This window comes from Cephus cinctus, unplaced genomic scaffold (genome assembly GCF_000341935.2).
Source record: "Cephus cinctus unplaced genomic scaffold, Ccin1 Ccin1_scaffold0611, whole genome shotgun sequence".
Lineage (NCBI taxonomy): Eukaryota > Metazoa > Arthropoda > Insecta > Hymenoptera > Cephidae > Cephus > Cephus cinctus.
Genome location: NW_014333257.1, coordinates 12,576 through 26,941, shown reverse-complemented (window position 1 = coordinate 26,941; position 14,366 = coordinate 12,576). Strand labels below are relative to the sequence as shown.

Sequence of the window (14,366 nt, the reverse complement as noted above, 5' to 3'; positions counted from 1 at the left end):
CCAAGAGAACCAATCATGTTAAGGCATGGTAAGGGAGGGGTCAGCTTGAATTTGATTGGTTATGCAGCGAACTCCCCCACCCTCATTTTGCCTCACACCCCTTGCCTAAAATATCAGTTTATGCTACATCTATGTCTTTTCTATATCTATGGTTGTGTAAACAAGGCCCTGTGCGTCACTGTCTTCCGATTCGGCGACGGCTTCGCATCTACTAATTTACGCTGGTGAATTTTGAAGTGTGTTCAGTGCAATTATAGTGCAGAGTTCTCTCTTTGAGCGTGACTTACAAGAATTACAACAACGAGACGAAGGCTACGCAACTCATCTTTCCAGGCTAACCTTATTTCATACTTTCTTACTTTTCTATTCTTATTTGTCTATTCTGCTTTATTTTCTCTTATTTTTCTTCTACTTTCATATCCTAGAGCTTCATAATGCCTCCTTCGAAGAAAGACTTATTCTCTTCAAGATGTGTTGTTCCTGGTTGTGCATCGGTGTGCCTACAAGTGGGATCACATTGCTTACCAGAAGACTTGAAGCTATCGAAGGTCTGGATAGAAGCAATGTGCAACCCCATGCTGAGGCATATCGATTCATAGCTTTTAAATAAAAATTATCATTTGTGTAAACTACATTTTTCTTGAAAGTCTATATAACATGTAGTATAATTATTGCATTTGCTAATGATTTTAATGTAAATGTTACTACAAGTCTACTGTAGTAACAGATCTTATTTTTATTCAATAAATAACTTTTTATACCATACATAATTATGCATTTATTTTGTTTCAGGTACTTGCAATTATGGTAAAATAAGACCCAATTATTTGACCATATTAATTGTGCATATTTTCTTTTACACCACATATTAACGTTTTAGGATGTTTTAAGAAGGTCATACTTGTTTTTCATAATTGCAGGTGCTTTTAAAATACCTTATAAAACTTTCAGGGCGATGCGTATAGAACGGTGAGTATAAATGCACGTGTATATCTACATTTACACGTGTATGCCTATATACAATCCCAGTATACCTTGTGACGTGATTTTTCGAATCACGGTCCCAAGGCGGCTCCGGTTACCGATACACATAACGTTCTCAATTTCTGGTTCCCTTCGGGTCGCCACCCCGCTCAGAAGCTACGCTTTCGGGTTGATTCGTATAGTTATGTCAAGGCTCTCGTAAGATTTCGTTATTGTTTAGTTGAGGTCGAGGTGCTCGAATCTGCCGTGGGGAGATAGTCTCGACGTATCGAGTTGCCCGGCAGAAGAGAGTACCCGCCGGAGACGTCTCCACGGACCGGCAGAAGCTCGGGTGAGATACCGGCGCCCCGCTGGGGATGGGCAAAGGGCTGTAGAGCGGGCGGAGATAGTATTGATACTTCTCGTATGTTTTGCTATCGGTGTCGGGTCAAGGAAAAGAATTACGTTACAACCTATATATACCTCTGTATACCTATATACATATATCGCGTTAGTGATATAACCTACCGATAAGGTGGTGCTGCTGCTCGTGCTAACAGTCTGTAGAAGAATTAATAGAGAGAACAATTAGGACTAGTTACTGGCACATGTCTCCCATTGGGGATACAGTCATAAGGAAAGGAAGGAAGGAATAGAGAGAGCACGTGCTTACATAAAAGTTCCTTCCTTCCTTTCCTTATGGCTGACTCCTCCAATGAGGAGATGTGCCAGTTACATAAAAGTTAATTAAAAGCAAAGTGGTGAAAAAGAGACGAATAATTGACCTTAATTGTCGTTTCTCTTATTCACAGGTAACTTGTAAATATTGTATATATGCTGTAAATAGTGACATCGGTTATAATATAATATTCTCTTATTCACAGAGAAACTAATTTGGTTGATTTTATTCCGACAACCCCAATCTCCATTGACCAAGGACATTATAAAACGACAATTTTCGTCACAAAATGAAATTAAAATTTGAGTTCAGAGCTGTGGCGTCCCCAAAGGAGAGTGAAACTACAGTGATAGCCATAACCTCAATTGTTACAGAACAAGGAGAAAAATATGCTATACCACATAAACTCATCTATGCAGATTTTCACGAGGAGTTAAGAAAAACGGAGGCTTTCAAAAAGGTAAGAGAGTCATTAGAAAAAAGGCATGATGAACTGAGAATATGGATAACGCTGTCAAAAGAATTGCAAAATACATATTTGGACGATGAGAGAAATATCCAGTTTGGAGGAAGATATTTAAAACAAACATTTCAAGACAATATTAAAGAACACTCAGACTTGGCAAGGATATTAGAAAAACTGGTTGAAAAATCAGAAAAAAAGGAGGAAGAAAAAAACTTACAATATATCGTAGATGAATTTGAATTAGAGGAATTTAATTACGAAACATCTAATGTTAGACAATGGCTAGACACATTTGAGAGAGAATGTGGAAGGTTTGAAATAGAAAAAGACAAAACGAAAATCAAATTATTGAGAGTAATTTTAGATAGAACTTGTCAAGACTGGTACACTTCTATAGTAATGAAAGAAGAGCAGGAAAACGATTGGCATAGATGGAAACAGATATTAATAGAAACCTTTTCAAGTGAAGGATGGGAAGCAGAACATACGCCCATTATTTTAAGTATAAAGGAGGTTCACTAGTACAATATGCAATAAAGAAGGAACGACTATTACTAGAAATAAATAAGGATACAAACGCTAATACAATGATAGATAGGATTGCATTTGGTTTGCCAGAATACATCAGAGAGAAAATTGACAGGGATAGAATAGAAGATACAAAAGATTTAATTAATGAATTACAAAGGCTTGAAGGAATAACAGATAAAAAGAAAATATTCAAAAAAGAAGGTAAACCAGAACACAAAATTAGAAATGAAGATAAGAAACCATGCAGGACATGTGAGGATATGGGGAAAGGTGTAAGATACCACCCAGAAGAGAAATGCTGGTTTAAACTAGAGAAAAAAGAGAAACCTGCTATAAGAAGCAATTCAGTAATAGAAGTAGAGCTAAGTACACAAAAAAAAACGAATAGTCATACCATTGATCAGACTTAAAATGCTGCTTGAGAATAAGATAGAGATGATGGGAACATATGATCCAGGTACTCAAGTCTCCTTAATAAACTCAAAGTGGATAAAGATAAAAGATAATAGAGAAGACGTAAACATAATATTAAGGTCTGTCAATGGTGTGAATTATACAAATGGATTAGAAGAATAAAAATATTTAACATAGAAAAAGAGGTAGACATATACATATTTGAAAGAGAGGATTTCGAAGACTTCATAATAGGATTAGATTTAATTCCCATTTTCAAGTTGAGATTGAATGAAAATCTAGAAGTTTCACAGAAAATAGAATAAGAAATAGAAAAACCAAAGATAGGATTAAGTGAAGCCATAAATTGTTCAGTAAATTTTAATGAACATGTGGAAACAGAGGAATTTCAAACAAAGATAGAACATTCAGATAGAGATAAAAAGATTAAGATAGAAAGACTAATAGATAACAATAAATCAGCATTTGCGAAAGAAAAATACGATGTCGGAACTGTTAATGAGTATGAAGCTAGAATTGATTAAATAGTGGAGAAATACTGCAGTAAAAGACCATATAGATGTAATATAGATGACAAAAAAGAGATAGAGAAACAAATAGCCAAATTACTGGAGAAGAATTTAATGGAGGAATCGTATAGTCCTTTTGCTGCACCTATCACACTAGCATATAAAAGACAAAAAGGAAAGACACGTATGTGCATAGACTTCAGAGATTTAAACAAAAACATTGTCCCTCAAGCACAATCATTTCCTTTAATAGATGATACAATAATAAGAGCCAGAAACTGTAAATATTTTACGACACTGTACATAAACTCAGCTTTTTGGTCAATACCACTAAGAATTGAAGATAGAAGAAGAACGGGATTTGTAACGCAAGATGGTCACTTTCAATGGACATGTCTACCGTTTGGTTTAAAAACTTCTCCAGCTATATTTCAACGAATTCTGAGTAACATATTGAGAAAACATGGACTAATAGAATTTTCAGTAAACTACATAGACGATTTCCTAATACACTCACCGACATTTGAAGAACATCTAGACCACATTGAGAAAGTATTAGATGCAATAAAAAAAGAAGGATTTAGATTGAAATTCAAGAAATGTACGTTTGCGGCTAGTTCAGTCAGATATTTAGGACATGTAATAGGAGAAAATACAGTTACACTATTGAAAGATAACATAACATCAATAAGAGATTTCCCGACTCCCACCACACAAAAACAAATCAGACAATTTCTACCACGAATATATAGAAAAGAGCTCAATAATATTAGACCCATTTCATCAACTATTAAGGAAGAATGTAAAATTTATATGGACAGGGGATTACGAAACAGCTTTCGGAAAAACAAAAGAAATGCTATGTTCCCAACCAGTGTTAGAGATATTCGACAAAGACCTTCCAATCAAGATATATACAGATGCATCACTTGAAGGCATAGGCGCAATATTAAAACAAACACAAGAGGATGGAAAAGAAAAACCTGTGGCCTACTTCTAAAAGAAACCTAATGAAACGCAAAAGAAAAAAAAAGCAATATATCTTGAATGTTTAGCTATAAAAGAGGCAATAAAGTACTGGCAACACTGGTTGATAGGGAGATACTTCGAAATACACTCTGATCACAAACCACTAGAAAATATGAATATAAGAGCACGAACAGAGGAGGAACTAGGTGATCTAACCCACTACCTATCCCAATACGATTTTAAAATTATATACGTCCCAGGGAAAGATAATACAGAAGCAGACTGCCTAAGTAGAAACCCTGTGCTAGAACCAAATTGTATAGAAGAAGAAGTGGACTTACTGAAAACGGTAAATTTTATGGAGATAGATGAAATAAGATTAGATCAGATCAATAACATATTATTACAAAAAAAAAAAAGAAAAATTAATAAAGAAAAATGGATTATATTATAAAAAAGTTAAAAAAAAAATCATCTGAAAAATGCAGTATTGACTAAATTAAGAAAGTACACAAGGAATGGTGCCACACAGGGATAACGTAGACAAGAATGAAAATAAGCCCATATTATAGTGCTAAAAATCTAGTTGTGAATATAAAAAAAAATATGTAAAGAATGCGACGTATGCATCAGGAATAAATCAAGAGGACAATATAAATTCGGCTCAATGCCACAATTAGGACCAGCGACCACAGCTTTTAAGATTGTGTCCATAGACACGATTGGAGGACTTGGAAGCACTAGATCGACAAAGAAATATATACATTTACTCGTCGATCACTTCACAAGATATGCGTTGTGACGTATATTCGCGATCGAGCCTCGTCGGGAGATGAGAGACTGACCGGCGCACAACTTACGCGATTCCTTCGCGTTCCAGGCAACCCAGGGATAACATATCCAATTCAAAATAATACCTCTGGTATTGTTGGGCGCCAGGTTCCAAAACGGGAACCACGTATCAATTGTACGGTTGGTCTTCGCGTGCCTACGTTGGCTAACTCAGCTACGGGGCTCTTTCAGAGTAAGGACAACTTCAACAAAATGAATATTCCGGCTTTTTGGGTCAACAATAACCAAAATCAATCGTTTATTTTAATTGCGCCAATTTCGGACGCGACCACGCGGATATAACAAAATCCAAATTGAACAATTTCGAAATAAATAATGGACCCAATAAGATCGCGACTAAAACCACTACAATTGACAATATTAATCTTCGCTTAAGTCCTAATCCGAATTCTACGTACAAAGTTCGCGGTCTGTTCCGCGCAGTCTAACTCTTACAGTTCGCTAAAATACAGAAAATCCAAATTGAACAATTTCGAAATAAATAATGAACCCAATAAGATCGCAACTAAAACATTTCACGCAGTCTAATTCTTACAGTTCGCTCAAATACAAACGTACAATCCGATAAAATTCGATACTTTCGACATTCAATAAATACTTTCATACGATTCGATACTATTCGACATTTTCGACCATCAATAAATACTTTCGAACACTTCGCTACAAATCCGACAATTCACTTCGACATAACTTTCGGACAATTCGAGATATGTTTCAATTACATACAATTTCAATATTTGAGTCAAATCGACAATTTAACGCGATCTAATCGCGACGCTTCGAAAACACAACCTCAAGGACTATTCCGTGTCTCTCGGCAACACGTCCCTAACAGGAACGCGATATAATAAAAGTCGGAGATCTAAGACTCAACATTGCCGAGAGAACTAATCATTCGCTCACAGTCATACGCACTTCGATTTACACAACGCGCGATAAATATGTCCACGATGGGCAGCATATTTATGCAAACACAGTCCCGTGCCGGCCGGCGGAATCTCGTACTCAACACGAACGCGATTCTACGAGTGGGAACATCTCTCACGTGCCTACAGGCACAATTCAACGATAAACGTACAAAAACGCGGGGTGTTACGAGATTTCGTCGCTCACAAAACTTAACAAATCGCTTGCCGAAATCTCTACGTATCTTCGGTCTGGAGAATTAAGCCCATATACGCGGCCTCGGACGAAGTCCGGATTCTCCATACAAATTACCCCGGAAAACAAACGGTTCCGAAAACACGACTCGCGTGGTCGACAATTACCCCGGAACACAAACGGTTCCAAAAACACGACTCGCGTCGTCGACAGTCCAAGCAAGAAGAAAGAAGTTGCCTTCCCTTTCGATCATAATCGGCAGCACCGGAGACTATCATCCTCTCCCTTATTCGCAACCACCGCTGATTGGTCCTACGGCCCCAATCAGAAATCTCCGATCTGACACCACGCGCTACAATTCAAAATCAGTCTTCGCGACAATTCATACGATTCGGGAACAGTGATTACGGGCTGTCCCGCGATGGGCTCCGTCGTCCCCTAGGACTTCGCAACGATTCACCAGGCGTCCCCGGATTCCCAGGTCGCGAGTCTTCGTTCCATTCATTGATAGCGATGGGCCTCCGTCATGAGTTGTGGTGCGTTACAGGTGCTCCGTCGTTCGTAGGTCTATGTCACGCGGAATGAGTAATAGCTCCCTGCTAGTTACTCGGTACGCGTAGACCAGTTCATGTAGCTCGGGTGATAGCGTGCGTAGAGTTGATCCAAGTCGCGAGGTGATTGGTGCGGTGAGCTACAGCGCGCGCAGCTCGGGCCCTGCCGGCGCTCTGACGTCACTCAGCCTTTCGTCCTCGTTCCTCCCACGCTGATGATCCCTCGCTGATTCTTCTTGAGATTCGGTAAGCCCGCGAATACGATATTCGCGGCATGGGACATAGCAAAAAAATCAAAACAACAAAATCAGAAATCAACCAATTCGCAACTTCGTTAGCCCTTGAGGTGGTGGCTTCTTGCCTGGATTCTTCTCTAATACGCGTTTTTCCGCGTAACACGACAGTTCCCGCCGAGGACCTGACGGGGTAAAATCTACCACGTCACAGCATTTATTTTAACATCAAAAACTCAAATCGCCAAGGACTTTATAAAATTCGTTCAAACTTTGCTGGAAATAGAAAAGATCGGAACAATCTTAACGGATCAATACCCTGGAATAAATTCAAGAAAATTTAAAAATTATTTAAAAGAGAAAGAAGTGCAACTTATTTTTACTGCAACAAATGCACCATTCTCTAATGGACTAAATGAAAGACTAAATGAAACGATAGTAAATAAAATAAGATGTACAATAAACGAAGAGAAAAAGAAGAGAGCATGGACATCGACAGCGAGAGAATGTGTGAATAAGTTGTAACGTATTTCCACCGGAGCCGCCTTGGGACCGTGATTCGAAAAATCACGTCACAAAGTATAATAGACTAGAACATACAGTCACAGGATTCTCACCAGAGTATCTACTACATGGCACAGACACCAGTAACGTACCAGAAGAATTAAGAAGAACATAGAAGACTGGATAACAGATAAAAAGTTGGCATTGGAAAGAACACTGAGATCACATAAGTATAATAAAAATATATTCGACAGAAATAGAAGACACCATGAATTCAACGTGGGAGATTTGGTATTCATAGAAAATGGAAACAAACTATAGGAAAAAGCTAGAAGAACTAAGAATCGGACCATTCACAATAGAGGAAAAAATTTCGAACTCAATTTACAAAATAAAGACTGGTAAAAGAAATCAGGATTCAAGTCTATTCCACGTGACGAAACTAATTCCAAGGTTAAATGATGAGTGTGATTGAAAATTGTGCAATTTTCCTCTCGCAGAGGGGAGATGTAAAGAGAATATACTCTCTTTAAACTTAGCGCGCTTAGTAGGCTGCGCGCGCGCCTCTATAACATCCGCTAGATGTCCCGTCGAGTATGAGATGAAGCGACATCGGGGAGAGGAACCGACAGCTAACAGCCGTATTCATACGGCGGTATTCATAGTCGTTCCTCAAGGGATAAGGGGCCCTCATTGGCTCACTTATTTCGCGGACGCGTTTCATAGTCGAAACTTGAGGGCTCATAATGCCCTCAATTGGCTTCTTCCCTTGAGGTTGGTCGTGAGATCCTTCAAAGCTGAAGCTATTCGAGGTTATACGGAGAAGCTTTGCCAGAACTGTTTGTGACAAATGGAGGAATTTGACGTTTTCTACGAAAGTGATACTAGCAACGAGGGTGAGGATGAGCAACCCAATTATCTAAGAAAACGCTATATCCGTGATTATGCAAATCTTTTAGAGCACTATGAAGACCATGAATTTTCAAGAAGATATCAATTTACTAAAGCCGTTGTAATTGATGTATTGTTGCCTTTAACGCGTGCGAAGCTGGAAAAGCATTGTAATCGAGGACTACCTATACCTCCACTTATACAATTGCTAACAGCCTTAAGATTTTATGCATCAAACAGTTTTCAGGTATATATGCATTCAATTACTATGATATTATAGCTTATACCGTGGTGGTGTACACTTGAATAACAGTAGTATTAAAGTTAATTGGTTTTTTAGATGGTTCATGAAGATCTGCGTTGGTTGAGTCAAGCCTCAGTAAGCCGCATCGTGAAAAACGTCTCCATGGCATTTGCTGAACAGTTGAAGCAATTTATTTGTTTCCCACGAAGTGACACAGGAATCCGTCGAAATACAGCAACATTTTACACGATTGCTCATTTTCCTTCTGTTGTTGGATGTTTGGATTGTACACACATTCCAATTTCAAATCCAGGCGGAGAAAATGCCGAAGTTTTTCAATGCAGAAAAGGCTATTTTTCTTTAAATGTACAGGTACATGCATTTTTCAATATTATCAGACAAGCAGAAATACGAAGAGATGTTTTTGAACTTTATCTTCATGTACAATTGTTTTATTTCAGGTTGTCTGTGGCCCAAACATGGAAATTATGGATATTGTTGTAAGACCTATCGTTCAACACACGATAGCGTAATTTTTGATAGAAGTGCTGTTCGAGCACGTTTTGAAGCAGGCGAATTTCCCGGCGTTTTGCTTGGAGATAACGGATATCCCTGTCGTAAATACTTATTAACTCCAATATTAAATCCAAGTGATGAGCAGGAAATTGGTTACAATAATGCCCATATAAAAACTCGAAATATCATTGAAAGAGTTTTTGGTGTTTGGAAACGTCGCTTTCCATGCTTACAAAACGGTTTGCGAACAGGATTGAAATCGACGTTGGCAACTATTTGTTCTTGTGCTGTATTGTATAATATAGGTTTACGTCATAATGAAAATAACATTCTTGATCAAAATGTAGTTTCCGACGATGTAGACGATGGATCAGTTTACATTAATTCTAATGAAGGAAATTCGTAATTCGCAGTCCGCAGAACATTCGTGAATACTTACTTTTAAGTTTCTGTTTGTTTTACTGTAAATGAACGTATAACGATATTTCTAGTTATGATTTTGGGTAAGACTAAATAATAGATTACGCACATTTACCATTAAAATTATATTTATATCTAATTTATTAAGAAGTACATTTTTCTCCTGTTGCTGCCTGAAATTCCATCATTGCCTGTTCTAATTTAATTTCAGCTAAATTAGCTTCTGTTTCTGCAGTCCTTATTCTAAGTTGATGCAATTCCCTTTGTTGCTCTAGTGCCTGTTTTGCCTTTTGTATGCGTAATTGTTTCTCCTCGTCATCTTTTCTGGTACAATACCTCCTCTTGCAAGTGAACGAAGGTATTGACGGCATAACTTTTTCACTAGGAGTGTTCACAATAGTAGCCTCAGGACTAAGACATCGTTTAGATTTTGTTACATGTGGTGTGATCAACGATTCCTCGAAGCAACCGTCCAAATATTCTAATTCATAATCTATGTCCTCTTCTTTGTCCTGATTATTATCTGCAAACAAATAATCATTGCAAGAATCATTCATGAGCAGACAGGTATTATTCGCATCTTTCATATATTTTTATTTTGTAATTACCTTTATTTACGTATGCAGCTGTGCTATCCCAGGTGCAGGGTAATTCCACATCTGCATGTGGTGCTGCTTCATTTACTAATTTTAAAATGGGATCACATAATTCAGGTACAGGAGGACCGCCTCCTGTGAGTAATCTTTCTCTTCTGAATTCGGTCGTTTGTCGTCTTTTCCTGAAAAAAATTGTGTTTTCTTATGATACGATAAAAAATTATATAGTAGAGTCAATAGTTTTAAACACATCAAAAACATTCAGAAAGAATAGTCATGCAAGGCAAAAAACGTATCTGTATAATTACTTTTGTTTTAAATTTTCCTATAGTTTCCTTAGTTGTTTTTCCGTGCGTATGCCGAGCCCTTGACTATTAAAAGAATGCGCTATCCGAACCCGCGCATCGTTTTTTTCTTTCATATTTACAGCACCAGTTTTTTTATTTTCAAGAATATTTCTATGTTTGTTCACCAACTGCACTAATAATATTTTTTCCGCCTCTATAAAATGTTGTTTGCTACAAGTTGCGTCCTTTGCTGCCATGATGAAACTTAAAAAACTCGTCAATAATTAATAAATGCACAAAATTTTCATCCAACTATTGCAACTATTGTATATACATACACATGTATTGTGTATAGACACTACAGGCGCTGCCATGTGACGCTACACAAATAGCCGTATTCATAGTCGTTCCTTGAGGAATAAGGATCCCTTGTTCCTCGTTTCGCGTTTCATAGACCTTCCTTTACAGTACAAGGAGCCTTATTGGTCTCCTTATTTCAAGGGAGGTCTCGAGCTTCCTTGAGGATACTTTCTGCACTGTGATTGGCTACTTCGTTTGATATGTCTAGCGCCACTAGCGGCTGGTTTTAATCATCAGTTTTCAGTGCGTTTACGTTTTACGTAATCTTTTACGTTTCGACCCTCATTGGGGTCATCTTCAGAAATGTTTTATTACTAGGTAAACATGTATGAACTGTTGAACAATCATTGGTTAGATTGTGTACAAAATAGTAGGCCAAACCTAAAGCCATAGTTAATAGATCAGCTATGGCTCTTTTTAACTTTTGGCTAATCCTGCCTTTACATGTAACACACAAACTCTTGTTGGTTTGGCCTACTATTTTTTACACAATCTAACCAACGATTGTTCATACATGTTTACCTAGTATAGCTAATAGCTAATTCCTGACCTAGTTCTACACGGTCTACTAGGCGTTATCTAAAAGGTCTGCATCGAGAACCCGGAGGGGGCTAGATACCTTCAAAAGGTATTGAACCCTTGCCGAGGTCAACGGGAAGGTGGAGTGCCCCACACACACTTCTTGATCCCTGCATGACGGGAACCAGCTTCGTGCAGCCGCTCCTGAGTGGATCCCTAGGAGTAGAAGGTTACTTCAGCTGGGATTACAACAGATCCTCGTTCTAAGAAGTTCCACCCGTCACAGTATATTAATAATTATTCCCAAACGAACCATTAAACTCAATTACTATAAGTTAATATCGCAAGCGCAATAATAAAATTGTTACTTTTGATATCTATCACATAACTTGATATAACATTAAACCTGATCCCATTTGTCATTTACCAATTAGTAATTTTGTATCCTCCTCTATTTTCCAGAATTATTCAACGACTGAGAAATTTTCCATTATACTTTGTAATACGACAATGGGAATATAATAAACCAAAATAATATTCACTTTTTTCTATCCTAATAAATGTCAATCACTTATAAATCTCATTTGTATGTTTTAATCATATTTTAATCATTTGGTTCCTTATAGAGGAAGCTATGTGACGGAGGAAAATTTGCCTGTCGAGATTTTCATGTCACTATGTTCAGAATGTGCCAAAACGTCGAGAAAATGTCCAGGTGTGTGCGGGCGCGCGTGTGTGATGTGTGTGATGGCCTAAAAGTCAAACATATATAACTCGAGAACAGTTTTAGCTACAGCCTCTAAATTTTGCAGGCATGTCCAGCTCTATAATACGTTCATTGACTATAATTTTCGTCATGATTTAAGCTGCGGCTCGGATTTTATTTCGTTTTCAAATTCCCAAAAAAAGAACGTTATCACTCTATCTATCTGAATCTAAATAGTTCTTGACAAAGAGATTTGTATCCAAGATTGGTTGGTATTGCATTTGGGCCGAATCTATCGAAAAGTTTTGATTTTATGATATTTTGAATTTTTCGAAAAATAAAATTTATCAATATAACTCAAATATGTCTCAAATTTGTCGGAGATCGGCAAAACGGATCTGATTATACATTGTGACGCTCTGGACCACGAAAATGGCCCAGGGTCTCGCAAATTCAGATATCGCAAGTTTTACGGGGAAGGGGGAGGGAAGAAGAAAGGGGACACGGTGTAGAATAAAAAGAAGATATAATCGAAATAAGTAAAGGTTGATACAGAAGAACAAATAGAAAAGAAAATATGATCAGAAATAAAATACTTAGGCTAGAAGACGCAATCAAAATAAGCACGCGTGTACTCGCTCGGGAGCACGCGGTGTCGGAGAACTTTAAGTGGGCTCGTCGGGAAGGAGGGTTCGGGGGACGGAGGGGTACGGTATTGACAAGGGGGACAGGGGGGGGGCTGTCAGCTGAGGAATAGGTTTGGAACAATATATGGGCGCCAACTACTGTAACAGTGTAGCACCGACGAGTGACCCCGAGAGGTCCTCGTTTGTTTACTCGACGGGATTTGGCTAGGCTAGCGGAGGGAGAGGTGAGGGGGGTCTCAGGGAGGAAGGTTCCCGAACGCAAAAATGGCTACTTGAAAATTACCTCGGTGTTAGAACGCAAAAGGGGAAAAGGGGGTGGGAGGAGAGGGAAGGGCTGAGGGTCGTCGGGGAAGGGCGCAAGATACTAAAATTAGGGCGCACGCAATATACTACGGGCCTCGAGTTGGTGGGCGGAAGGCCCGTCGCAAATACGAAAAGAATCACTAGAATGCCGGCCCACGTGGGACGGGTCGCTATGTCCTGAAGGGACCTACAAAATCTACTGCGCAAATGCTAAGGGCGGGGAGGGAAGAAAAGGGTAGCTAGGAGAATTCAAGCACTCAAACGTACTCACGCCAATCGCTCGTCACACTGATAATCCGTAATAATCACACTTCACAGAAAGCACACTTAGATTTCGCTACTCGCACTCACTCTTAATTCACACGCACGCTTTTCAGTCGCCTGGCTCGAAGTGAAGAGATTTCCGGTCGTCCGGGTCCTCGTGGGCCTCCAGGGCCTCGCTGATTGGCTGGGGCTGCTCAGCTGAGAGGGCTACGCGCTTTGGCATTGGTTGGACGTTCCGGCAGGGCATGGCATTGGTCCTTTTCAAATGGCTGTGTTGCCGGACCTTCCAGGGCCTTGGATCGGCCGCACGGCGCTGGCTTTGCCGGCACGCGTGCTGGCTGCGCGCGCCGGTCAATATGGCGGCCTCCAGGCCTGTCAGAATCCTCCTGGGCGCGTCTGCGGTCTCGGAGGGAGAGGGCTCCGCCGCTGTCACACGGGACTTTTTCCTGCCCGCGTGACGGGACTGCACCGGGGCTGCATGTATTGGTGGTGATGGTGGTAGCTGGGCATCCATCCCACGGGCGACTCGATCAGCTGTGTATCCTGCCCATGCCATCCCTGCCTTCCGCTGCCTCGGCGACGTAGCCGCTCTCGCGGTCCATCCAGGGATGCTGTGCTCTCGTGGCAGGTCCACGACGGTGTCCTTGTTGCTGGTGCTGGTTGTTGGTCCTCGGAGATGGTCCTCGAGCCAGTGCCCTACGGGGGAAGAGGAATGGTGGCAGGGTGGGAGGGGTGGAGGGAAGGGATCTTATCCTTAACGTAATGGCTAAAACATCTAAATAAACGCAGTTAACAATACTTAACTATAAAACGCAATACTCGAGGCCTATGGGACCTCGAG

General features: G+C 39.6%; 2 protein-coding genes across 4 annotated transcripts; one reads left to right on the top strand and one right to left on the bottom strand.

The window, feature by feature from the left end:
- Positions 1 to 1,642: 1,642 nt before the first annotated feature.
- LOC107269157 (putative nuclease HARBI1) lies at positions 1,643 to 9,982 on the top strand. Of its 3 annotated transcripts, none has more exons than XM_025086414.1 (4): positions 1,643 to 1,775; positions 1,848 to 2,102; positions 9,004 to 9,279; positions 9,369 to 9,982. In XM_025086414.1, exons 2-4 carry the CDS (start codon positions 1,932 to 1,934, stop codon positions 9,438 to 9,440), a joined length of 519 nt encoding a protein of 172 aa, XP_024942182.1. In that variant the 5' UTR covers positions 1,643 to 1,775; positions 1,848 to 1,931; the 3' UTR covers positions 9,441 to 9,982. The 3 variants fall into 3 exon arrangements, with proteins under 3 accessions (XP_024942182.1, XP_015598189.1, XP_015598187.1); XM_015742703.2 differs by lacking the exons at positions 1,643 to 1,775; positions 1,848 to 2,102 and adding exons at positions 7,808 to 8,668; positions 8,732 to 8,910; XM_015742701.2 differs by lacking the exons at positions 1,643 to 1,775; positions 1,848 to 2,102 and adding an exon at positions 7,808 to 8,910.
- LOC107269158 lies at positions 9,952 to 11,438 on the bottom strand. The gene is made up of 2 exons (XM_015742706.2): positions 11,065 to 11,438; positions 9,952 to 10,990 (listed from the first exon to the last, which is right to left on the bottom strand). Exon 2 carries the CDS (start codon positions 10,428 to 10,430, stop codon positions 9,987 to 9,989), a length of 444 nt encoding a protein of 147 aa, XP_015598192.1. The 5' UTR covers positions 10,431 to 10,990; positions 11,065 to 11,438; the 3' UTR covers positions 9,952 to 9,986.
- Positions 11,439 to 14,366: the final 2,928 nt, after the last annotated feature.